Source organism: Pituophis catenifer, unplaced genomic scaffold (assembly GCF_029215685.1).
Source record: "Pituophis catenifer annectens isolate HBS135680 unplaced genomic scaffold, rPitCat1.0.hap2 SCAF_14, whole genome shotgun sequence".
Taxonomy (NCBI): Eukaryota; Metazoa; Chordata; class Lepidosauria; order Squamata; family Colubridae; genus Pituophis; species Pituophis catenifer.
This window is the reverse complement of record NW_027256894.1, coordinates 23,986,353-24,011,069: the sequence shown is the minus strand read 5'-3', so window position 1 is coordinate 24,011,069 and position 24,717 is coordinate 23,986,353. Positions and strand designations below refer to the sequence as shown.

At 49.7% G+C, this 24,717-nt stretch overlaps 3 protein-coding genes across 4 annotated transcripts in view; 1 reads left to right on the top strand and 2 right to left on the bottom strand.

Moving 5' to 3' along the window:
- UNC13C (unc-13 homolog C) overlaps positions 1–8,108 on the top strand; it is a 65,920-nt gene extending 57,812 nt beyond the window's left edge. For both annotated transcript variants that reach the window (XM_070953911.1, XM_070953912.1), the window contains 8 exons: positions 419–562; positions 1,068–1,191; positions 1,729–1,785; positions 2,203–2,283; positions 3,600–3,747; positions 5,953–6,045; positions 6,507–6,666; positions 6,745–8,108. In XM_070953911.1, coding sequence (XP_070810012.1) covers positions 419–562; positions 1,068–1,191; positions 1,729–1,785; positions 2,203–2,283; positions 3,600–3,747; positions 5,953–6,045; positions 6,507–6,666; positions 6,745–7,033 — 1,096 coding nt within the window. In that variant the 3' untranslated portion in view covers positions 7,034–8,108. The remainder of the gene's footprint in view (positions 1–418; positions 563–1,067; positions 1,192–1,728; positions 1,786–2,202; positions 2,284–3,599; positions 3,748–5,952; positions 6,046–6,506; positions 6,667–6,744) is intronic.
- An 8,030-nt stretch (positions 8,109–16,138) lies between these two features.
- On the bottom strand, positions 16,139–17,663 carry RSL24D1 (ribosomal L24 domain containing 1). Its single transcript, XM_070953446.1, has 6 exons — positions 17,526–17,663; positions 17,335–17,448; positions 17,161–17,233; positions 17,009–17,072; positions 16,584–16,669; positions 16,139–16,352 (listed from the first exon to the last, which is right to left on the bottom strand). The coding sequence occupies exons 1-6, from the start codon at positions 17,604–17,606 to the stop codon at positions 16,282–16,284; spliced, it is 489 nt and encodes a 162-aa protein (XP_070809547.1). The 5' UTR covers positions 17,607–17,663; the 3' UTR covers positions 16,139–16,281.
- A 270-nt stretch (positions 17,664–17,933) lies between these two features.
- On the bottom strand, positions 17,934–24,092 carry RAB27A (RAB27A, member RAS oncogene family). The gene is made up of 6 exons (XM_070953445.1): positions 24,014–24,092; positions 21,325–21,500; positions 19,160–19,245; positions 18,658–18,761; positions 18,331–18,454; positions 17,934–18,177 (listed from the first exon to the last, which is right to left on the bottom strand). Exons 2-6 carry the CDS (start codon positions 21,475–21,477, stop codon positions 18,003–18,005), a joined length of 642 nt encoding a protein of 213 aa, XP_070809546.1. The 5' UTR covers positions 21,478–21,500; positions 24,014–24,092; the 3' UTR covers positions 17,934–18,002.
- Between the last annotated feature and the right edge of the window lie 625 nt (positions 24,093–24,717).

The window sequence follows — 24,717 nt, the reverse complement described above, 5'->3', positions numbered from 1 at the left end:
AAACAGATGGAGCTTAGACTTGAAATTAGCTTCTATTTGGAAAAGTCAGACTATTACTATATTCCATCAACAATAATAGATTTCCAGATGCACAACTGTTTCTTTGGCATCCATGGGAAGGGAAGGGGGGAAGAAACAGGGACCTAGAGGTGGCGGCAGCAGCAGCAGCAGCAGTGAAGGGAGGAAAAAAAGGTGTGTCTGTTTTGCAAAGGGCTTTCAGTCCAAGTGGCCCTAGGAAACCTGGACCAAAGCAGCTTCCTCATTCCCCCCCCCCATCCCTGCGGGATCCCGATGAGATCACTTGGTGCAGCCAGAGCTGGGGAGGGGGAAGAGGGCAGCAGCAGGGACTCCAGCATGACAGAGATGGTGGTGGGCAGCAGCAGGGGGCATCTGGATCCCCTCCCCTCTCCTCTCCTAGTTTCCAGCTTCTCATTGAGGAATGTGTGACCCAAATGAGCCTGGAGTTAAATCGGATGAGAGGAGACGGAAGAGCAGCAGGCAGCAACAGCGCCGTGCAGGCTGAGATTGTGCTGCGCCCCTTGATGGATTTCCTTGACAAAACGTAAGCACAGGAGGCGGGTGCCAGTGAACTGCCACGTTTGACAGATGGTGCCACAGCTGGGGAGAATGGGGGGGAGGGTGGGCACCAATGCTGAGCAGTAAGCTTCTGCCCAGCACCCTTCTAGTGCTCAAGCCTTCTGGATGAGATCTTCCTGCTCTTCCAACCCTCCCTTCATCGCTCCCTTTCCCCAACCCACTGGCTTGGTTTGGTTGGCAGCTCCTCCTGGCTATTCCTGCTCCCTTGGCCTTCCTACGAAGGGGAGGCTCCTCAGGGCAGACGGAAACCCAGGCTCTCCTGCTGGGAAAAGTGGCCCTCCCTCCCTGCCCCTCCCTGGGGCAGAGGGCTGGACCGCGAGTCTCCGTCCTGCACAATTCTTGGGGAGGGGGCTGGGGAAGCATCTGTGCTTTCCCTCAATGTGCTGCATCTGGGGTCATCTGCTGGCAGATCCCCCGGCTGACATGGGCAAAATCATGACACAAGACAGAAATGGTTTGTTTCTTTGCAGCTTAAGTACCTCAGCAAAAATCTGTGAGAAGACTGTTCTGAAGCGGCTTTTGAAAGAGCTATGGAAGTTGGTCCTGAGCAAAATAGAAAGGCAGATTGTGCTCCCACCCCTGGCAGACCAATCCGTGAGTCTCCAAGCCACCCTAACCCATGGGCAGCTCCTCCTGCATTCAGCTGTAAAAAATTAGCTTACCTACCCTGACAAGGGAGGTGCTCAGGTATTCAGCCCTTCACTCATGTGAAGGGCAGATGTTCCAAAGACGAAGCTCCTTTTGCAAGAAGAAATGGTGGGTACCCTTCTTGTTCTCCCTTTGGCATTTAAAGATGAGGTAGTGGGTGCAGAGCTGGCTCCTGTGGGTCTATGCCCTCCTTTTGGCCATTTGATGTAGAGGGGGAATCGCTACTAAGGCAACAGTCAGAGGGACTTGAACCTGGGCCAAAAAAATAACAAGATTCGTCTATCTTAATGGGCTGGCAGTTCGCTCCTGGAGTGTTCAGCTGGTGGCCTTGAGGTGCCCTCTTTGTATTTGTGCATGGCATCCTTCCCTTGAACACAGAGCCCGAGGGCCCAGAGACCGCACTGGGCCTCCCCTGCCCCACACCTGGAGGTGAGGATGGCTTGGGAATTGTGCCTCACCTTCCCCTCTTTGCCTTTTCCTCAGGGCCCTCCAATGATTCTCAGTGCAGCCAAAGATTTCAGCCAGCTGTCGAAGCTGAAGGTAAGCCAGTCTGGGTGGAAGAGAGGGGCAGAAACGCCTGCGCTTGCCTTTGAGAAAGAGGCCAAGAGCCAGTCTGGCCAGATGCCTTGGGGAATCCCAAAACGCAGCAGGAGACAATGGCCTCCTTTGATCCTGTTCTCCAATAACTGTAATTCAGAGATAGCTTGAATCTGAAGTTGGAGGCTGATGGCCCTGGCACAGCTTCTCTTCCTCCATCTTAGCCTGGGGAGCTTTTTCTCAGAGACTCGAGAGGCTGCAGTGAGAATGATGTTCTCTCCTTTGATGAAAGAGGGAAGTGACCACCATGTTGAAATATTTCCATGGCAAGAAGGCTTGTTGCAGACATGAGGTGGAGGGTATGGTCGGTGCAGGAAGATGTCTCACCTCCAGTTCCTCAGTTGCTGTTGTTTTTTACAGGACCACGTCATCCGAGAAGAAGCAAAAAGCCTGACCCTGAGGCAGTGTGCAATAATGGAAGAGGTTCTGGCCACCATCAAGGTAGAGTGGCAGGAGGGTGTGCCCAGTGGGTTGAGGTTGGGGCAGAACAGCAGTAAGGGTGGTGAGGGTGTAGAAGTGAGCCCGTCCCTCCATCTGTCCAGATTTCTTGAACCTCCTGAGCCTGACACTCTTAAGCACCAGTCCAGCAGGCTGTCATCCCTTGGACCTGGAAAATGGGTTGACATGGATTTGGAAAGGCAAAAATAGTTAACCATTTAAAAATGCCATAAATTAATTAGGTTTCTCTTTTAGTAGCAAGAGGAGACTAAACTAACTTGGTTAGTTTAAATATACATCAGCCCCAGCTGAGAAGGTCAGGACAATTGAGAAGCCTGGCAGGATAAAAAGAGGGTTTTTTTGCATCATACTGTGATTAAGAGGGAAAGAGACGAGGTCTTCATTGTGGGAGAATCTCTTTTATGTTACCTAGTTTCCCCCAAGACTTTAAAAGCTGTTCTAACTCTTCATTTGGCATTATGAAATTTATTAAGTGGAAAAACATAGTAGGAATAGCAGTGAGAAGGGTAAGGAAAAATTCAGTGCTTGTTCTTTTCTTTAGCAGAGAAACACAACAAATTGACAGCAAATTTCAGAGGGTTACAAGCCAGCTTGCATAACCATTCTTGTTTGCATGACAGCTTTTCCTTGTCATGGCCTTCTGCGTTTATTCTTTTCATTGCGTACCTGAGGGTGCCGTCAAATACCTTTTGTGGCCTTGATGGGTCTATGTTTGACACAGCTTAGTCAAGCACAGAGGGACCTGGTTCACAGGCCATGTGGCCTAGATGGGGTGGATGGGGGGAGGTGGGGAGATGGAAGTTGGGCTACTGTGTGGAGCAAAAAGCTGAATCCAGCCAGTTCTGGTATTGCAGGAAGTTGTGTATAATGCAAAAGAGCCACAGATTGCTTGGGGCTGAACCATCATTCCCTGGTCAGCTGTTTCATACAAACAGGGACAAGAGCTTTAATGGAGAGTTGAGCCTCCCTCAGATAGAATCCTACAAAAATGGGCTTTTCCATCTTTTTCTCATCTCTCAGTTTGGCCAGAGCATCTGTGGGGGTGTTTCCCTGCAGACAACACCTGGCTGACTCAGACACGGCATGTCAGCCCCCTACCAGGTGCTTCTGGCTATGGACATCTGTCATCTTCCAAAGCAACCTTTTGGCTTAACTCATGGTTAAGGTGATAACTTCCCATGAGGAAAACTGGCTTCCTATGCCTAGGGCTTATTCCTCTGGCACCTGAGCCACTCAAATCATCTTGGGAGGACCCGAGAGCAGGTGGATGAATTCTCATCTCTTTGCTCTTTTTGTAGCAATATTTTCATGCTGGAGGAAACGGACTGAAAAAGAGCTTCTTGGAGAAAAGTCCAAACTTGCAGTCTCTCAAGTATGCCCTGAATTTGTACACGCAGACCACAGATGTTCTGGTCAAGAAATTCATAAACAGCCAGACTTCTCAAAGTGAGTGTGTTGGTGACTGCACAGGCCCCTCCTTGGAGTTTCATGGGCAGCAGCCCAAGGCTTTGAGCTCGGGGTGGTGGGGGGAGGGGGCATGAGGGTGCTGTGGAGCGCGTGGGTTCTTCCTGCTCAGCATTGGGTGCAGGCTCCACCTGGATGGTTTGGCTTTGTCTGATCTGTCTCTTCCAGTCCAACAAGAGGGATCGGGGATGCTGTAGTAAAATTTTCGGTTGCTCTATGGCCAAATTCCTTATGCTTCCCCTCAGATGGCTGCAACATTAGTAGGTTAGATGCAAAGCTCTCACTGTTGTGTTTTCATCTGTGAGTGCCTTTTCCCCAGGACCATCTGCCTCCTTCAGAGGCTCTATAGGAACCTTCATCCACTTAGGTTACTGCCAAGAAATAAAGTCCCTGTTTTCCACTTGCATTGTTATTCTGATGTGGGAGAATATAGGCAGTCTTTCACTTACAACCACAATGGTGCCCAAAATTTCCATTGCTAAGCAAGCCAGTTGCTAAGTGAGTTGTACCACATTTTATGACCTCTGTGCCACAGTTGCTAAGCAAATCCCTGCAGTTGTTACATGACTCATGCAATTGTTCAGTTGGTCTGGCTTCCCCCCCGACTTTGCTTGTCGGAAGCCATTTGGGAAGGTTACAACTGGCTTCCAGAGGATCAACCGTCACAAATACAAATACAAATACATCCCAGTTGTCAAGTGCCAGATTTTGATCATGTAACCATGGGGATGCCGCAATGGTTGTAAGTGTGAAAACCAGTCATAAATCACTTTTTTCAGTGCCATTGTATGTTTGAACGGTCACTAAATGAATGGTTGCAAGTCAAGAACTACCTGTAATTAAGAAGATCTCCAGGTCTCATCTGCTCTTTTAAGATGGTCTGCCCACTTGTATGCCAAGCTGCAGCAGTGACCAATTAATGGGAAAGCCATTCCCCCCTAGGCAGCGGCCCCACGGAGCTAGGAGCTATCCATGGGACCTCTAAAAATCCCTCTGCTGGTGGAGCAGGCCCTAGCTGGAATCCCACTGCCTTTGAGTTCTTCCTCTGAAGTAGGCTTGGGGAAGGGAGGCCTGATGCTGTGCGAAGGACAGGCACCTTCAGTTCTGCGGCCCAGCTCCCTGTGGCATTTCAGTGGGGCCATCACAGTTCCACAGCTGTGAAACGGTGCCAGGGAAGTTGCCCGGCCTTGCTGAAATGGGTGCAGCCACTGCAGCCTGGAGGGTGAGTTACATCACCGTCTCAATCTTGAACAGGAAAGATGGTGCTTGTGACAGGGGCCGCTCTCCCACGCCTGCCCTGCAATTCACAACCAATTCTAAACCCTGCTCTGGCAGAGAGAGAATGGCTGCTTTAACTAATTCTGTCTGGACAGTGATGAATGAGCTTTGTCAAAGGGCTGTGCCTCTAAATTAGCAGTGGTAGCAGCGGCGGTGGCGGCAACTGCCGCGTTGAGCAGGCGGGATGGACTGCTCTCTGCCTTGAGCCAGGCAAACTCCCAAGTATTGTCCCAGGCATTTCCTGGGACATCACCCCACCATCTTCTTGCCTCTGCGGTGACTGGCCAGAAAAACCAGTCTCCCTGAACTGAGTTATTTCTTGCCCATCCTGTAGGGACCATCCCTGGACAGTAGGGACCATCTCACCATCTTCGTTTTAAAATATGCTTATGGCAAAGAGCCACACGGTCCCCCCACTCCTCCTCAATGAAGCCGGGAAGACCCAGCCTGGGCTCAGCCACACACTGAGCTTTTGCCTTCACCACAGGCCTCTTCCAGCCAGACCACTTGTTCATTCGGTGACTTTACTTTCCTGAACTGTTGGTGTGGTGTGGTATCCTTGGGCTTAACCTGGTGGTTGCAGGGAGTGGACTGGTGCCGCTTAGGACCCTGTAGATGGAGGAAAAGAGGTGGAAACAGCAGCTGCTGTCCTTGCTTAGGGACAGTCATAGGATCTGGCTTCCAAGCTGCATTTCTCCTGAAGGCACTTTTCATCTGCGTGCACTTTTCTGCTGCAGGGACACAAGAATATCATTGAAGAACATTTTCCATGTTTCTTGTGTTTTCCTTTTCCATCCCAGTGCATTTGCTCCAAGCTCTTACTTACTTCCCATAATGCCAACATTCGGTTGTAGCCTAAGTCACACTTCTGGGCACTGTCCGCAGGTCACCATCTCCTTTCTGATGCAGGTCAAACAACAGACAACACAGTAGGGAAGATTAATCTCCAGGTGGATCTGGCGACGCACCCTGCAACTGGCGAGCATAAAGTCACTGTCAGAGGTATGGTTGGCAATGCCTCCTTGTCCCAAATCCAGCCCACCTCTGTGGAGAAGCAGGCTCCTCTAGGCAGTTGAAAAGGGCTCAAGAGGGATGGGGAAGGAGGGTGGGACTTCCTTTTTCCTTTGCTGGAACTCAGTTTTGTTTTCTGATCGTTCAAAGCCAGGGGCTGATGGCTGGGAAGGCCTTTAAAAATGGCTGCTGTATCAATGGGTCATTGTGGTCATTTGCTGCGAGCGCAGAAGGGTCAGCGTCTCACGACAAGCTGCTTGGTCAGTCATGTAGTTTGAATAGCAATTAGTTAAGGGCCAGCGTCATTTTGATCTCTGGCAGCTCATCCCCTCTGCTGCTCCTTTCTGTACCACTACATGGAGTAAGATGAGGCAGAGAGTTTGAACGAGTGGGTCCATAAGGCTGCCACATGATGAGCCATGTCTGCCTGTGGTCTCCATTGCTGTGTGCAGTTGTAGCCATCGAGGAACTCGCCTGGCAGACCAGCGCCACCTTCCGCCCCTTTGTGGAGGTCTGCATTCTGGGGCCCAGCCTGAGCAACAAGCGGAGGAAGCACGGCACCAAAAGCAAGAGCAACACCTGGTCCCCGAAATACAATGAGACATTCCAGTTGTAAGTGGCTTTTATTGCCTGTATGGCTGAGGGGCAGGGGGGGTTCTCTTTCTGAATCCCCCTCTCCCCTCTTCCTAGTTTCCTGAGCAGTGAAGAGCGGCCCAGTGCTTACGAGCTGCATCTGTCCGTGAAGGATTACTGCTTTGCGAGGGAAGACCGGCTCATTGGGATGGCCGTGGTCCAGCTGCGGACCCTCCTGGAGAGTGGCGGCTGCAGCGCTGCATGGCACCCCCTACTGAGAAGCATTTCTGTGGATGAGGCTGGGCTGACAATCCTGCAGATCCTTTCTCAGAGGACCAGCGATGAAGTTGCCAAGGAGTTTGTCCGCCTCAAGTTAGAAACACGATCCACTGAAGAAACAGCCTGAAATTCTGGCAAGGAAATGCAAACTTCCAGCTCCAAGAACCTGTCTTTGGACAGAACTTGGACAGGCTCTTTCACAGAACCTGTCTAAGAACCTTGATGAATCTGTCTTTTCAATGTCTGACTCATGCATGTATGTGCAAGTCTGTGGGAATGTTTGACTCTGTTTCTGTGTTTGCCAGAACATAAATTACTGTATTTGCAAGGTACGTTCAAGAGCTGTTAATCTTTTCTACATGTTCAGATTCTTGAGGAAAAAATGGAACTGTTCCAATGAAGTGCCAAAACTGCAGCAAAGAACAAAATTATGAACGGCATCTTTTGAGATATACTGATTTTGTCTCATGACAGCCATTTCCTCGTGGTCACTTCCTGTTTAACTGTCCTACAGCCCATGGCAACCTCATGTTACTGCAGACCCATTTCTCCACATCACTTTGGACACTTGGCCTTATTTCCCTCCCATTTTATGCAAAGTCCATTTAAGTCTTGCTTTTGAAATCCTTTTTCTACCATCTACAGGTGCAGTTACTTCAAGAAAGTGTTTGTAATTTTATAGTTGCTGATTTAAAGAAATGATTTTTGCATACAAACTTTTAAAAAGTGGAAATGTTTTATGCTGACCTTTCTTTCCCAGTCTTTCATACTTATCACTGTGAGGAAGAGCTGGCAGAGCAAGTTCTCAAGACATCTGGTCACGTTTGTTACCGATCTTTAATATCTTGAGATACATTTGTTCTCCAAAGTTACCAAGGTAATTCCATACTTTTATTGAGGAGTAATTCTGTCCCTGGGTTCAGTGCTTTTTGGGTCTGGATAGGTCCCAAGTGAAATGACCGTTCTCTGGGTAGGGCATCTGGGGTGGGACCCCTGGAATGAGGAGGATGTGCCTCAAAAGGATGCTGGTACCGGTAATCTGAGGAAGATTTACAGTGAATGAACTTCAGTATGGTGTACTAGTTTCCCAGGGTTGTATTGTGTGAAATGGTGTTGGACTATACAGGGTTAATTAGCTGGAGCCTGCTGGTGAATGGTTTCCATCAAGAAGCAATGTTGCTGTTAACATTTCTCACTTTGGCTGTTAGAGATTTTGTTTTAGATTCTTAGCTGAAATCTCAGTTAAGTGCTTTCTTGTTTTTGTTTTCATAAAAGTTTCTACTTATGCAACATGCCTATGTCCTGCATGGAGACAAACATCCATGTGATGTAAATATATTTCATGAGAAATTGTAAAATAAAGGCAGAAGAAACTGCTCCTCCTTGTTCCTTATTGGCCCATCAGCTTCTCCCTAGAGGCCCTGAGGTGACCTAGTGGAGCTGCTTTAGGTCTTCTTCCCTTCCCCAAGACCAGAGGAGCCCTGGAGTCACACCCAGGTGTTAGCCACAACAGGCTCTGTGCAGAAACAGCTCTCAAGCCTTGCTCAGTGGAAAGTTTGGGTGTGGGAAAATTGTACCAAGTCTTGGTGGAGAGACCAACCTTTTCTTACACACAGTTGCTACACGGCCCTCCTGGTGGATTCCTTTTGGCTGTTGGTTTCTCAGTCTTTTAGAAAAAGGAGACAAAAGCCCATGGAAGAGGGTGAGCCTTGCCCATATGAATCCCTGGGAGAGGCAGCAACTGGGGGGCAGGGGTGGGGGCGGGAGGGAAGGAAGGCTTTGCCTTTGGCAAAGATTTTGTATTCCTGAGAATGTTCCTGGTTGGGGTATGGGGCTGATTATAGACATGTGATGGACAGGGAAATAGACTTGGACATCAGCCAAGGGAGGGGCGCTTGCATAGGGTGCACCATGGAGCCGTCTGAGTGGTTGAACCTTTCGTTCTGACCCTCCACCCTACCCCACCCAGCAGGCTGGAATGGAGGGCTGTAGCCTTGGTTGAATCAACTTTGCTACCAATAAATGCTACTGTGGGAAACACCAATTAAACCAATGGATCACTGAAATATTGTGAGTTGGCATTTGCTAGTTATTGCTGGTCTCTTACTATCTGTTTCTTGCAGGCAGCTCCAGTATTTGTTCCAGAAGTTGGGGGCTCCTCTTTGGAATATGGGGCAGCCAACTGGACTTGTTGGCATCCTTTCACCAAGCTCTGTATTAGGTTGAGTTCAGGAACAGCCCAGAAGCCACCAAGGTGGCTGGTGGCCTGCTGGGCATTCATATTCCTGCCATTCCCTTCCTGAATCCTTTTGCCCATGGGGGTCTGGGGGCTGCTGGAGAGGTGGGGATGCAGAACGTGAGCAGATGCCTTTGCTTCTGTTTTTTCCTAAGTTTGTGGCAGAAGAAAAATACAGTGCAATTACATGGGCAATTGAGCTTTGGGGGAATGTGTTTTTAAAGCACAAAACACACGTTCACTAGTTTGCCTTCATGGACAAGAAGGAACAAGCCTTAATTGGATGTCAGTTGGATTTCCATGGCAGAATAAAGTCCTATCTTTCATTCCAGAGGCTCCAGGAACAAAGAAAATGCCCAATGCCAAAGATCCAAAGTGCCAACTCCTTAATTATTTCTTAACTTGCTTCCAAAGTCTGGTATACTGTGATATTTTTTAAAACAACATTCCATGAGAATCGTCACCAGCAAAATGCCCATTAAAATATACAAAAAGTTGGCTGTTTTCTGCACCAGGCACCCAGTTGTCAGAAAACGAGGATATACAGAAGACGACCTTCTTGGGCAGCCCCTGGAATCTACTGGCCAAAAGTGCCACCCTGCAGGCCCCATTTGCACTGAGTTGGGGCTTGTTCCTTTTGACAGTTCCTAGGAAGGCGATCAGGTGTGGTCTTTCAGCTGCCCAGGGCAAAGGCTGTGATCTTCAGCCCCAGCAGGTCTCTCCTCAAGTGGCCATGCAGGAACGAAAGACTTCCATTCACTGGCAAGCAGCTCTTGGCTCCCCATGTCTCTGGGGCCTGCCCCATATACTTGCCTCCCTTTCATGTGGTTAGGACAGCGGTCACCAACTGGTGGTCCGTGAGAAAATTTTGGTGGTCTGCAGAAAAATTATTTGCATTTTTTATATTGCACTAAATCAAGGGTCCTCAAACTATGGCCCCTGGGCCAGATATGTGCAATGAATGTTTGTGTTGCTGCAGAAAGTCTCCCCCTTTGGGGTCTTTTTGTGTGGGTTGGAGTGGGGCAGAAATTCCGACTTGGGGTCTGCTTCAGCCTCCTGGTGCGGGGCTTTGGGTGAAGGTTGGAGGAAAGCACCGCTGGTGGCAAAGAGCCGGAGGGCCTCATTCCAGTGGGATTGCATCATAGCCTGGAACTGGCTGACCATCTCAGCCCGCTGAGCCTCCAGGCGCCGGTACCTGGCCTTGCACTCCTGCAGGTCTTCCCTCTGCTTGGAAAGCCTATGCTCCTAGTCCTCAGTGAGGTGCTTCTGCTCAGCCTCCTTCTCGGTCCGATCCAATTTGAACTGAGCTGTTTTGCCAACTCTTTCTCGTGGTGGCTACTTAGCTCCAACAACTGCTTCCTGTTGGGGCCCTAAGGAGCCCAGGCGGGCAGGTGAGTAGAGGCCAGCGAGGAGCCCCTCAATGTGAGTGACATCAAGTTGGCCATGCCCACCCAGTCACATGACCACCTAACCACACCCACCCAGCCAGTCATTAGGCGGATCATATTAGTAGTCCGTGGGATTTAAAATTATGAATTTAGTGGCCCCTGAGGTCCAAAAGGTTGGGGACCCCTGGGTTAGGGTTGGGCTCAGTTGGGTTTTAAATCAGACCTGTCATTCAATGTCTCTCTAGCTGTTCAAGCCATACTGAACAAAAAGCTACAGTCGGCAGCAGCCTCATAGCCATTTGCAAATAATGATTAGAAAAGAAGCAGGTCTGTTTGATAATAATGTATTATTCTTTCACAGATTTATTGCTTTTAGGGATTCTTTAATTATGCAGTTTCTTCTTATTTGATAAATGAAAGGAAAAATGGAAAGAAAAATTGCACCATCCCACCAACCACTTAATCTTTTAAGGACAGTGAGAGTGAAAAAAGGAGGTAGAATCACTATTCATCTGTTGTAGTTACATCAATGTGATGTTGGGAGTCTATTTTTCAAAGTGTGTAAAAGAGTAGTAATGGAAGGGGGCTTATGTGCCAGAATCAAAAGGAAGACAATTCAACCAGCCAGAATCCTGGTGAGGAATAATACAGCCCTCTAATTGGCTAAGAAAGAAAAGGCTTTTGCAGAACCACAAGAAACAAGCAAACAGAAGAAGATGAGCAGATCCACACCTATTGCTGTGCTGTCTTATGCACCCAGCAGTACCAAAGCATCGTAGGCTGAGACTAGACTTACAGTTTCAGAGCCTGGAGTTTCTCTCTCCAGGATGCCATAAATTTCATCCACGTCCTTGCTGATGAACTGGCCATATTTCATGTATTACTTTGGAGAATTTCTGGAGAATCTGAAGACACTGATGGTTGAAGGAAATGGCTGTTATTTTTAAAAATGGGACAGGAGAATCTGGGAATTCAATTATCTAGACCTGGGACGGTTCTGAAGTGGAAATAATCAGGAATCAAGTAAGTTTTGCCAAAGTAACTTTACCTCATTTGATCAGGTAGCTTTCTTAGTAGACATCTGCAAATCCTTTGAGAAAGCACCCCATGCCATCCTGGTTAGCCAGCTGATTGTAGTGGATACAATTCGGAGGGACGCTCTCTAATTGGCTCCAAAAATGTCTGATCAGATTAGAGGGGGACGTTGAACCATAATGGCTCTGGGGGGAGGGGAAAGAAAGAGGAGAAACCTCCAGACCCTCATGGCTAAAGGTAGCTGAAGTGGAGGCTGTCTTTCCAAAAGCACAGCTGATCTTTTCAGCTCTCAGGAGGTCTAATACTACTGTGAATAATGTCTCTTCTGCGGGCGGTTGCTAGGAAGCCTCCAGCCTTGAGGGTGCCATCCAGATGGTATCCCAGCCAAAGTGCACTAACATTTGTGCAGATGCTGCCTGGACATCTGCAATGCATCTTGTGCATGATGGCTTTAAGATTCTCCTAAAGGTCTGATATCTTAGCATTTGTTAAACAATGTGAAACAAGCAGGTCTGTCAAGAAGAAAGGCGAGACTGAACAGAAAGGCTAGGTTGAAAAAACAGGCCTTCCCAGGGAAAAGAAAGAATTACACCAAGATTCACAGCACATTTTTCTGGAAAGCAATTTCTGATGTTTTTAAATAAGAATATTTTAAAAAGAGAGAGAGAGATGATAGATATAGATAGGTATGATAGACAGATAGATGATAGTTAATGGATGGACAGTTATAAATACATAAATGAATGAATAAATAAGAAAAATAATTAATCAGGATTTGCTATGACATGAGCATTGTTGTCCTGCATTATGGGCAACTTGGACATTAAATCCTAATTTGGAGGACGGGGCTATATTTTGTCACTGCTTTGGCTATTTGTTCCCACCTATACAGATAGTAGGGACACAGTGGCCCAGTGGCTAAGATGCTGAGCTTGTCGATCGAAAGGTCGGCAGTTCAGCGGTTCAAATCCCTAGTGTTGCGTAACAGGGTGAGCTCCTGTTACCTGTCCCAGCTTCTGCCAATCTAGCAGTTCGAAAGCACGTAAAAAATGCAAGTAGAAAAATAGGGACCACCTTTGGTGGGAAGGTAACAGCATTCCATGCACCTTTGGCGTTTAGTCATGCCGACCACATGACCACAGAGATGTCTTTGGACAGCGCTGGCTCTTTGGCTTTGAAATGGAGATGAGCATCACCTCCTAGTCGGGAACGACTAGCACATATGTGCGAGGGGAACCTTTACCTTTACCTTTATACAGATAGTCCTCTAATTACAACAATTGAGCCAAACATTTATGTTACTATATGAAATATTTGTTGAGTTTTGCTCCATTTTACTTTTCTTGCCTCAGTTGTTAAGTGAATCATTGCATTTGTTAAGTTACTAACATGGTTGTTAAGTAAATTTGGATGCCCCATTGACTTTGCTTGTCAGAAAGTTGCAAAAGGTGACTGAACATTGAAAGCATCATAAATATGAACCAGTTGCCAAGCCTCTAAATTTTGATCAGGTGATCATTGGGATGCTGCAACAGTTGTGTGAAAAACGGACATAATTGTAACTTCATCATCACTAAATGAATTGTTGTAAATTGAGGATTACATGTACAAAAGTGGATCCTTAACAGATGCCTCCTGATCCCTTTTTCCTCATTTTGTGTTTGGATTTTGAGTATAACAGGGAGCTGAAGCAGAATGGTTTGCTTTGCTTCGTGCTGATTGTCTGCTGCCGTCACCACCAAGAACAAAGACCAGCCCAAAGCAGGAACCTTGGAAGCTCGGCTTCTTTTTGCAGAATATAACTAAGCGGCAAGAGAATCTGTCCTGGAATGCATCTGTGCAAAACCTCCTTTTAACCTGAGCTTAACCCCTCAGTTGAACCATTGGTCAAGGCTTGCTTCCCCCACTGCAATCCCTGGATGTTCTCTTGCCAGTTGGTGACTCTGGTAGGAGAGAAACAAAGCCCAGGGGAACCCCCCTCCTTACTCTGCCCAGTATACCACCACCAAGGTTGGCACCATTTTCTGGCAGGAAAGAGATGGTCAGTTCAGGCAGTACATTCTACTCTGGAGTACATCTGATTTAAAAACATGTCATATTTGAGTGCAGTTTGACATCCCAGTTGCTCAGCCATGCCTGGGAAGAAGAGATCACCAGACTTGACAGATAAAGTTGGAAAGGCAGGGCCCTGCTCTGTTTCAAAGGGAAACAAATCCTTGGCTTGCAGGATAGATAATGAAAATATCATACAAAATTAAATTAATGCTATATAAAAAGCCTTCTCAGCCTTCCCAGGGTTTAGAGCAAACCTACAGACATATGGCCTTCCATTTAAGCACTTGCTAAAAATTGTTGCTGATGGGGATGAGGGCCAGCTGGGCTTCTTCCACTCTAGGTGCTATTATTAGGGAAGTGGTTGCCGCTTCAGGCTTGATAGGGCATCGTCAGTGAAAGAGGTGACTTCCCTTCTGCCATTTTAACAGACTAAAATGACTTCTCCATCTCCTGAAGGTGTCTTTCTCTTGGGCTGTTGATTACCCTGGAAAGGCAGTTGGGAGAACGAGCATCTGGGTGGTAGGGGAGAAACTCTGTTCCTGCTTGAAAGAAGTTATGAAGATGTGTGTTTTTGGCTAACTTTTGTTCTGCCATACAGGAAGTCAAGTTCATCCGATAAACAGGGCTCCACAGCTTTGCCAAGCAATATCCTTTGCTACCTGATGTAGCAGATATAGGTAAACAGTTTCAATCAGCCTATGAATAAAATTAGCTGTCCAAAGTATTATGCCACTGAGAGAAGACTAAGGTGGCAGATCCAAGGGTAAATGGCTGCACCTTTCCTGCCTTGATTCTCCAAGCAAGTGCCACCGCAAGCCACCTTGTGTGATTTCCCTGCACCTCCCATCTTTAAGATGCCAGAAATTACACCCACCCACATTTGAGAAGAACAGGCAGTGCAATTGTGGCTTTATGCCAGCTGTGCCAAGGCAGCTGTCAGTTTGTCTCAGGCTGCTGCCAGCCTCTGTGCCGTTCGATCCACTCCTCCCTGGGCCTCTCCGGGTGGGCTATCCTAAACAAGCAGAGATGCTGAAGGAACTCTGGTGCTAGCCCTGCCTCTCTGGGAACATACACCAATATTTTTCCAGAAGCAGGCAAGGAGTCTTATCATCCTTCTGAGGCACACAAGTGCATTTTAATGACTGCCACATAATGCATTTCCAAAAGTGGACTGGAATCAACAAGAATGGGGAGTGTTACAAGCTAAGGGGGGGTGGGAACCTTGTCTTTGCTCTACTGGAGGCAAGGCAGTGCCCTCTGCAGCCTTTGCCAGGCAGCATCTTGGAGACCAGGGACCTTTGAGGAGTTTGGGATCTACAAGGAACCCTGCTGGGTGGAGGGTTTGCAATTCATTTCTCAACTACTCCATCTGATTTGCCAGTTGGGTTAAAGCAGCAAGAATCACTAGGAAGGGTGGAGACACATCCTGGTCATACCTAACCCTTTGTGCCTCCTTTTAGGTCATGGAAGCAATGCCAGACCCAAGTGTTCACAAATCTATAATAGACTAGTGAGGAGAAAAGGATCCAAATACCAATAGAAGGCTGTTCCAAATAATCTGTTGTAATTAGTCTAACTATTCTCTACTAGATGATACACTTCTACAAATGAAAAGGACCCTTGTTCCCAGGGCTTGAAGGCCTAAGTTCTGTGCAGCTTTGCGACATGCTTGAGTTCAGGCCTGCTGGAACTCCAAAAGCCACAAGATCAGAGGCTCTGTGGTAATCCAGGGCATTCATTTCTGCCCCTTGAGAACCACTTTTTCTCCACCCTCATCCCCCTGAACAGCCAACAGGACATGCCTGGAAACTCATGCTGAACAATTTCAGCCTGTAAGGCACCGTCTCCTAACCTGGGCAATTTTAAGATGCATGAATTTCAACTCCTGGAATTCCCAAACAACTCAAGAGTTTAAGTCCACAAATTGTTGTCCAGGTTGAGAAGAATTGTTTTTAGGAGTGAGGTTTCTAAATTGGACAGGTTTCCACCAGTCACTTGCCTAAATGTGTGCCTATTCCCTGGCTATCACCATCTCTGCTTCCTCCAACGAAGTCTCATTACAGTTTGGGATTGCCAGGGCTGCTGGGTGACTCACATTTGCCCAGTCATCACTTGGCAGGCAGGCCAACATGGAGTTATGACCAAGATCTGCCCTTCCAAGTGGGGAAGGCACCTCATGTAGAGCTTGTTTTGAATTCTAGCTGTTTGGTGCTTTTTTCCACATATGTCAGAAACCACAGCACCCCATCAGAATGCAATATTCAACGGTGCAGCTGGGAGCATAAAGTAACCATGGCGTTTGAGCCTCTGCACTCCCATGTGCAGCTTCAACAAAAATCCATCTGCTTTCTTAAAAGCTGAGTAACAGTCCAGATGCCCAAGATGGTCCAGCCACGTCGCAGCACTCCATTTCCTGCTTCTTGAAGTAATAACTGTCCACTAGGCTAACTAATTCCTATGCAGACAGCAGCTGTAATAATCTAATTGGCCTTAGTTGAAAAATATTTGAACCAAATCATCATTTTTGGCCCCTATTTTATTTCTAATTTCTCTACTTGGTTTACAGATATTCCCCTTGAAGCTGCAGCTCATGAAATATAAACACTAGCCCCAGCCCCTCCCCCCAAATTAAATAGGCCAGAACCCAAAGAGCATAACTCTTCAAGAATCTTCCATGGGCACTGTGTCCTGTAGCACCTGGACCATCTTTTCCTCCATCAGCTTGGCTTTGCCTGAAAGAAATCACAGGTAAGCAAATGGTTTAGGTGTCTCTGAAAACAATATAGTGGAATCCTCGCAGAATGCTGAGTTCAGATGCAGCTTCTGAACCAGTCAGCGAAGAGATCACAGCCAAATCCCCGAAAGCATCAGGCCATTAGGCCAGGACACAGTTTTGGGGGATTAGCCAAACAAGCCTCTCCAAGAATCTCCAGACTCCGGCCATCCTGGGTTCCGTTGCTCACCTGCATGGGGGGCCTGGATGAGGTGGATGTTCTGTTTGACTTCTTTGATGTCCTGTGCTTTCTGTAACTCTTTCCCCTTCTTTAATCTTGAAGGCAAGAGAAAAGGAAAAGCTAACAAGCCTCACGGCAGAAGAATTTTACTTTAAGAACCCACGTAACCCACAGCTATACCGATGGGAAGTTTTGATAAAACCCAGTAAAGCTCCTTTCAATATTTGGCACTTTAAGCGATTTAAGAATCTTTACAAGGTCAGTGACAGAATTTTCATGCATTTTTTTTATTACATTTCTATATGCCAGTAAAGCCGAATCCCAGTCGGTCCCAAAACGGCAGATTCCCCAAAATGAGATTTTTGTACAGGAAACATCCAAACCGCCCGGCTTATCCCCACAAGGTTCACCCGGCGGACAGGGAAAGCTCGTACCTGTTCCAGATGAATTTGGCCTGGCGCCTCCGCTTGATCTCTTCCACTCTCTTCATCGCTTCCACTGCAAGGGAAAAACAGCCGCGCGTCAACAGGGAAGCCGCCCGGGAAGAAGGGCGTCTGGCGGACCCCCGCCTCCCCCTCCGCCCTACCGCTCTGGCTCCACAGCTCCCGCTGGTACTTCACGGGCTCATGGCGCCGCTTCTCGAACTCGAAGGACCGGTCCTGCGCGGGGAGATGAGAGAAGAGGCGGGCAGGGTGAGAGGCGGCTCGCTCGCGCTAGGTCCGGGCCGCCCTCGCCCGCCTGCCCGCCGCCGCCCACTCACCACCGCCAGCTCCTTGCCCGCCGCCCGGCGGAAGGCCTTGGTCCAGCGCACTTTCCGCGGGTTGCGCTTCTTCTGGAAGCTCCGGTGGCACTTGGACCGGCAGAACCGGAACGCCTGCGAGGAAACAGCCGAGCTCAGGGGGGACGGACGGACGGACGGGGGGGGAGGGAGGGAGCGGGGCCTCGACTCACCTTGCAGTCGTTGCGGACGAAGAGCATCCCGTGGCCCGGGTACACCGGCCCGGAGCAGAAGTAGCACTTCTCCACGCGCATGGCGGAGGCGAAGGCGAAGGCGGAAGAGCGCCTCGGAGGCCTGGACAGAGCGGCGCTTCGACTCACTGCGCCCCTTGCCGGCCGGAGGCCGCGGCAGCCCCATTGCGCGTGCGCTAGGCACCGGAGCTCCGCCCCCTCCGCTTCCGTTCCATCCGCCGAGCGAGGCCCCTAGTGGGAGGAGCCACGCCGGGAGCGCCTTTCACCCGCCCTTCTCGTGCCGTCACGCGTTCGGGTTCGTGGTCCCGAGGTGCTAGTCCTCAAGGGGAAGCCCGTCCCCCCCTCCCCCCATCAAGCGGCGGCGGCGGCGGCGAAACGGCGGCCCAAGAAAACGCGGAATCTGGCCACGGACTGGTTTATTGCGCGTCTGCCGGACGCGGGTGGGCCGCGGCGGAGCCTTCAGCAGCCGCAGCCACCAGCGGGCTGCGGGGGCGTCTCGGCGGGGCCGTTGGGGATGCAGGCGTGGGGCCCGTCCACGCATCGCTCCATGCGCTTCATGAGCAGCCCCAGCAGCGACTCCACGGCCGGGCCCACGTTGGCGCCGTTGGCGGCGCTGGTCTCGAAGTAGGGAGCCCTGCAAGCACAGCGGGCAGCGTCAGGCCGGGCGGAGGCAGCCGCGGGCACCCCGGCCCTCCGCTCGGGAGCGGCGCTTCGTCCGCCCGCGGGGCCCGCAGGGGAACGAGCCGCCCCTCCCTCCGCCGCCCCGCCCGGGGAGGAAGCCACTTGCCCGTATTTGCCTGCCAGCCGCTTGGCCTCGTCTTCCTTCACCACGCGCTGGCCCTCCAGGTCGCTCTTGTTTCCACACAGCACCACGTCGGGGCTCTCGCAGTAGGCGTGGGTCTGCAGCTGGCCTGCCAGAAACGGGAAGGGAGCTGGAGCCCCTGGCTTGGCTGCACCCACCGGCCCCTTGGGAGAGGCCCAGCCGGCTGACTGGAAGCTCCCTGGGGCCGAAGCCCCAGAGCTCTAACTGACATTCCGCAGCAGCCTGGCTCCTGCCGACAGTTTCCCTTTAGCCCAGGCCTGCCCCAGTCGCTGCAAGTGGGGTGAGACTTACTCATCCAGTTCCGGACATTGAGGAAACTTTGCTCGCTGGTTAGATCAAAGAGCAGGAGAAAGCCCATGGCATCTCTGAAGAAGGCGGTTGTCAAGCTACGAAACCTACCAAGAGGAAGGGCTAAGAGTTACCTTACTGCTCTCTCCTCTCAGGCTGACAGTGTTTTATACCAAGACGACACATCCATGTTTGTCCCCTGAGCCCAGAGTCTTCCTTAGACTTTCTAGTTAAGAGCAAAATATTGTTCTGAAGTTTTAAAAGGGATAGAATAAAGTTCTTAATGACTAAGGGCCATTTCTAAAATCATTATGAAGAACACGGGCTCCTTAGAGTCTGTCAATGTTCTTCAGCCATAGAAAACACCCAGTGCATAGGTCAGGTGATACTGAGGGATTGCCAACCTCTGGTTGCACTGAGACATTAAGGCGACTGGTTCCATCAGGAGCCAAATTGGCCGGGTAGTGGAGGTGGGTGGTTCAGTCCATTTTTCAAACATGCTCACCTTTCCTGCCCTGCTGTGTCCCACAACTGAAGATGTATTCTCTGTCCTCGGCCGCTGACCCCATCTGGTCTGTTGGGTCGGTACACCTGATTCCAAAAGGATTTGTTAATGTCTCCAGCCATCAGCTGGCAAACCAGGAATCTTTCTTCCTCCCCCCTCCCCCAATGCTTTGAGGAAACCAATAGATCCTTCACTTTCTTCATTCGTGGAGCTTCTAGAAAAGTAAGCAGATGGTGTTTCACTAATGTTTGTATAGGTAAATCAATGGTGCTAAATCCATGGCCTCCTTCCCACATGAGCCTGCAATAGTTTCCTGCAGTCCCATGTTTGCTGCCTATGCCCTCTCGTAGTTTTCCAGAATCTCAGTGTTTCTGCCTTCCAACCCATTATGCTGCCCCTGTAAAAAAAGGGGGGATGCTTTCAGGTTGGTTTCCCCTTTTCCTATTATGCTGGTGTTTAGCGCATGTCTATATAGTGCAGTGATGGCAAACCTTTTCGGCACTGAGTGCCCAAACCAGAGCACTGGAAACCTGAAGACCAGCTGGCTGGCACATGCATGCCTATTTTCTGGCTGTTTTTAGGCATTTTTTGGGCGTTTTTGGCCTGGAAACAGCCAGAAAATGGCCCGGAAAATGGCCTGGTTTTTGGCCATTTGCAGGCTGTTTTCTGGCACTCCAGGGCCCGCAAAGACCAGCTGGCCAGAATGCCAGAAACCAGAAAGCAGCTGGTGACGGTGCATGTGCCACAGAGAGGGCATGCCATGGGTTTGCCATCACAGATATAGTGCATCTACAATTTGCATTTAGCTTCAGCTGATGTTTGCCATTCGCCCTCCTCCCAGCAGTAACACCTATGTTCCTTGCATCCATGCATAGGTCCTGCCTCTGACATGTTTGAACTTGGGCAACTGTGAATCTGCAAAATTCCCTTCAGGGTGAACCAGGATTAATTTTTTTTTGCTTTTAATGTACAGGAACATCCCTGGACACAGCAGTCCCATATCCACAGGGAGGAAGCAGCAAATTTCAAACTTGCCTGCAGTAACCATATTGAAGCGCTGCAAACCTGGTGGCATTGTGTCTTTGTTGGGCACAAAAACACTGGATGCACAAGAAGCCAGGTTCTAAGCCTGGAGGAGGATCAATTGCAGGCAGCCCCACACAGGGAAAATTAATTCCCTCTAGAGCATGGCTGAGAGCTTGGAGTGGAAGACAGCCGTTTCTCTGTTTGGGAAAATGCCAGGGAAGGGCCCAGGATTCGCAGTGTTAGAGGCAGGATTGTGTTCTACACTGGAAAGGGGTGGTAGGTGCCAGTGGATTGAACCAGCACTCTGGAAAGCTTTGCTCTCCTTGGGCTGATTTGAAAGTAAGGCTGCTTTACAGAAATCTTACGGGAGGAAAGAAAGTTTCTATCAACCACTGACAAAAGTCTCAAGTTCATCAGCCTGAAGAAGGCCAGATATGGACAAGCAGGAGCATATTGTTACTAGGCAAAATTGTCACTAGAGGCATAGTCAGCCTGCCACAGCAGTTCAAAATGGCAACCCAGAACTTTGCGCAGGAGAGCAAAGAACCAGGTGCAGGGATTTTGCAGATGATGCCCTGCTTGGACAAGCAGAAAGAGGCAGCATTTGGCTACCAGCTGTCTTCTGCTGGATGCCACAAGATTGGATGGCATGCCCCCCCCCCCCCCAGTTTCCACTCTTGGAAGGGTGGGTGGCTGGAAGGCAGTTGAGAAGGGGTGGATGCTGGCTCTTTCGGTGCTTGTGTAATGACAGCCAGTATGTGAGAACAAGGTGTGAGAATCAGCACTTTCTCTGCATCCTTCCCTTGCAGCCAGATCTGGTCCTAAGTGGTGCTTTTTGTCACTGTTTTGTGCCCATGCTGTAACGGTCGATGGCTGTGAAAGCCAAGCTGGTGGCTGAGAAAGTAGCAGGAGTTCAGGTCAAAGGTGCTGAAGATGGACCAAGAGGACAGAAGGCGCAGGGGGTGGGGAAGGGAATCTTGAAGGAAAAGCATCTTTGCCTCTCCCCTTCTTCCTTCACCTGCCCCAACATCAGGTGTGATTTCCTGAATGAGTTTCTGCACAGCTCATCTACAGTTCAGTTTCTTCCAAAAAGGAGGAATGTCGTTGGAAGGAAGAAAGCAGACCATGCCGGGACTTACCAGCCTTTTTTCCCGAAAATCAATGCCTACGGTTGTGATGAATTTGGAATTGAATTTCCCATCTGTGTACTGGTAAAGGAAACTGGTCTTTCCAACCCCAGAATCACCAAGGGCTAGGAACTTGATAAGGTAATCGTAGTCCCTGTCAGACATAGCGAGTGATCTTCAGTAACAGCCTGAAGGGGAGAGTGGGAAGAAAGGAAGAAAAGTTTTGAATCCAGGGTCTCAGAGGAGCCTACCAAGTGTGTGGGGCCCAATAAGAGGCTCAAAAGGATATGGTACCGGAACGCTGCTCCACATCTTGTCCACAGGTAGCACAACTATGTTGGCAGGTGACTGGTGCACTATAGGGATCAAAAGCCTCTTTGGAACTTTGCCATTTGGGCTATGGATGATGTGGTATGAAACTGCATGGAGGTGATGGCAACAGAAAGGGCTGAGAAGCCGCCTAAATGGAAGTGGAAGGTCAAAATTTCTCTGGGACCCAGCACTCATTCCAGGAGATTCTGCTGCAGGTGGTATCCAGCCCTCCCTGGTAATCTTTTAAAAGACAGGCTTTCCACACAGATAATACTAGAGAGATGCTCGCCTTTGGAGTTCCTCTCAGTGGAAAAGGGGAGCCATGTACTTTCAGCAGACTCCCACTGCTGCCTCCTCGGAGGTTAGCCCCAGATGCCCATCAGTTGCCTTCAGGCTGCCTATAAGAGTCTATAAACGCTTCCACATTTGTCCCTAAGCATGAACACACTCTAACAATCTTTCTTCCTTCTCCATGACAAGAACAGTGACAAATCATTTGGATTTGGTCAGGATACCTAAGGGACATTTTCCCTTGGCCTGCTGCCTCCTGGAGCCCCATGGCTGCCTGCAGTTAGATTTTACCTACCAATCTGCTTGTATGTTTTCATTACTGAGAAAAAAATTGTTTTATCCCTTCCACACAGGTGGTCTAATAATTCAGAGTGCAAGCTCGGTTTCAGATCAGTCTTGGGCGTTTGACAATTGGGAAGTGAAAGTGAAATAGCGAAGCAGAGGAAGACAGGTGCTCCCAAGGAAGAGAGCTGGGCTTCTCATCATGCTGAACTTATGAAATTGGCCAAGAGGTGAGGCACTTCCTCCCTCCGCAAATATTGAATTTGCAGCCTCCTCCCTTTGTCTATTTGGATTTTGGATTGCCACTGAGTTGCCAGGAGGAAGTCTGGGAGCTTTTTGGCTAATGCCAAGGGGATCTTTCCCAGAATGCCTGGCAAAGAGGCTGCCTGCACATCCAGGATACAGATGGGGCAAGAGTGTTAGTAGCGCACCACTCATGATGGAGACTCCCCCTTCAGGAGTCTAGATTGCAGGAAATCCCTCCCCCTCCAGTAGCCCTTGCAGGGGATCCCTAGCCTAGACAACCTCAGATACCCTGTACTGCCATGCAGCATCAGAGCCCTAGCTTGACATGTGGTGGGAGGGAGGGATCAGTCTTCTACTATGCCAATTGGAGGGCAGTGCCAGAAGGCTAATCTTTGAATTTGTACCCTGCATGGCTACCCCACGAGCCATTGCAAACAACCTCCCCCAGATCTCTCTGAGCAGACAGATGTGGGTTTTCTTAGGAACATCAAGCTTTCTTTTTGTCCAGGACATCCTGGCACAGCTGCTCTCGGCTTGTCTTCTCCCGGTCCATGCAGCGTCACAAAAACCAACAGGCGAGCAGTGCTGCAGTGGCCTGTGGACCATATTTGCCTGGGCTGATCTCTGCCTCCCCACCTCCTTTTTGCAATATCCTCCTACATTCCCTGATGGTTTCGGCTGCATCACCTTGCCCACAGCCTGTCCATTTCCACAAAAGGAGCCTCCATGCAGAATGCTGGAAAAGGGGGAAAGAGGCTACATGGAAGCCAATGGGCATTGCCTGCTTCCGCTGCTTAGCACCTGCCTCAGTCTTCCCTGGTCATTCCACTTCCCTGGAGCAACCCCAGGCCCAGGACGCTGCTTTTGCCACACAAATCACCCCCACACCTGAGCTGCTACTTTGCAACAAGCAGCCAGGCTGAAGGGAGTCTTCCCCTTAAGTAGGCCTTGCCCTCCTGTCCCTCTACACCCTGCAACAAAGAGGCTGGCTGCTCACCGTTCTGCTGCTGCTGCCGTCACCAGAGCCAGAGGTGCCTTGGGTTGGCCTCCCGAGCCCCACCTGCTTCTCACCCAGCCAGGAACAGCAGCCGCAGCAGCTTACGTGTCACCTGGAGACTGTGATGGGTGGAAGGTGTGCTTCCTGAGGCCAGCCAAGGGCACCAGGGCCAGGAAAGGGGCTGTGCCATCACCCGGCCTCGTTTGCAGGAGCTGAGGCTGCCTTCAATGCCTTATGGGCTTCCTTCTGCCAAGCGAGTGGGTTCAGCTGGACAATTCACAAGGCAGCCTTGTGCCCAGGCATCCCAGTCCCTGCAGAGGGAGCTGCCTCCACCAAGGCCTAGCAAACAGGTAGGCTTGGCAGAAGAAGAGCTAGTCTAGGAAGGGATTGGAACTCTCTGACCGAAGGATCCAGATTTGGGCGTGGCACGGAAGGGGGGCAGATGCAAGAGAAGGGTGTCTTCTGCATAAACCCAAAGGTGCCAAGGAGGGGTGTCCTGAGGAATGTGAACAGATACCCCTGCTGTTGTGGGAGGAGATGGCTTCACAGTTTAGCAGGGTACTCCCCACTTACCTTTTAGCAAGACCACTCCCATATGCTGGAGGGGTGTGTGCACGCATGTGCAAATGTGGGTATTTACTCTGAAGGCTTCAGCAGCTCAAATTTCATCAAGACAGAATACTAAAATACTAGATCCGTTCTGCCTCTCATCTTTTGCCACACACACAGCCTCTGTATAATGGTGGCCCTCCCTCAGTCGCAGATCTTCTGCAGCTGCCTTCCCGCAGGCTACAAAGCCAGCCCAGTATGCCTCTCCCATTTCCCCAGAGGTACAATAAACCAGCTCTGCAGGATTTCCTCTGTGGAGGAGGAGGAGAACCGGACAAGAGAGCTGGGAAGGCCATTTGGCTGAAGACCAAGAGGGGAGGGGGAACACTGGCAGACCTTGCAAGCTCTGTCTTCAGCTAAAGGGCTTCTGTAGCCTGACAACTACAGAGGTAAAATGCACTGATCCCAGAGGCTCTCGCGCCATCACACTACAGTGCAGGAGGGATCTGGAGCTGCAAAAAATGAAAGGAAAAGCATCCTGGTATGGCTGGCTTCGGTAGGAAATGGCGTCATCAAGGGCTTATCAGTCTGTTGCTAAAACAAACAGCCATTTCTCCTGCTAAATCAATTTGATTGCACGTCTGAGGTGTTTTCTTTCATACCTCATCAGAGCAGAACATATGCAAAAGCCTCTCGAAGTGCAGAGTTCACATCCTTTTCAAAAGAAT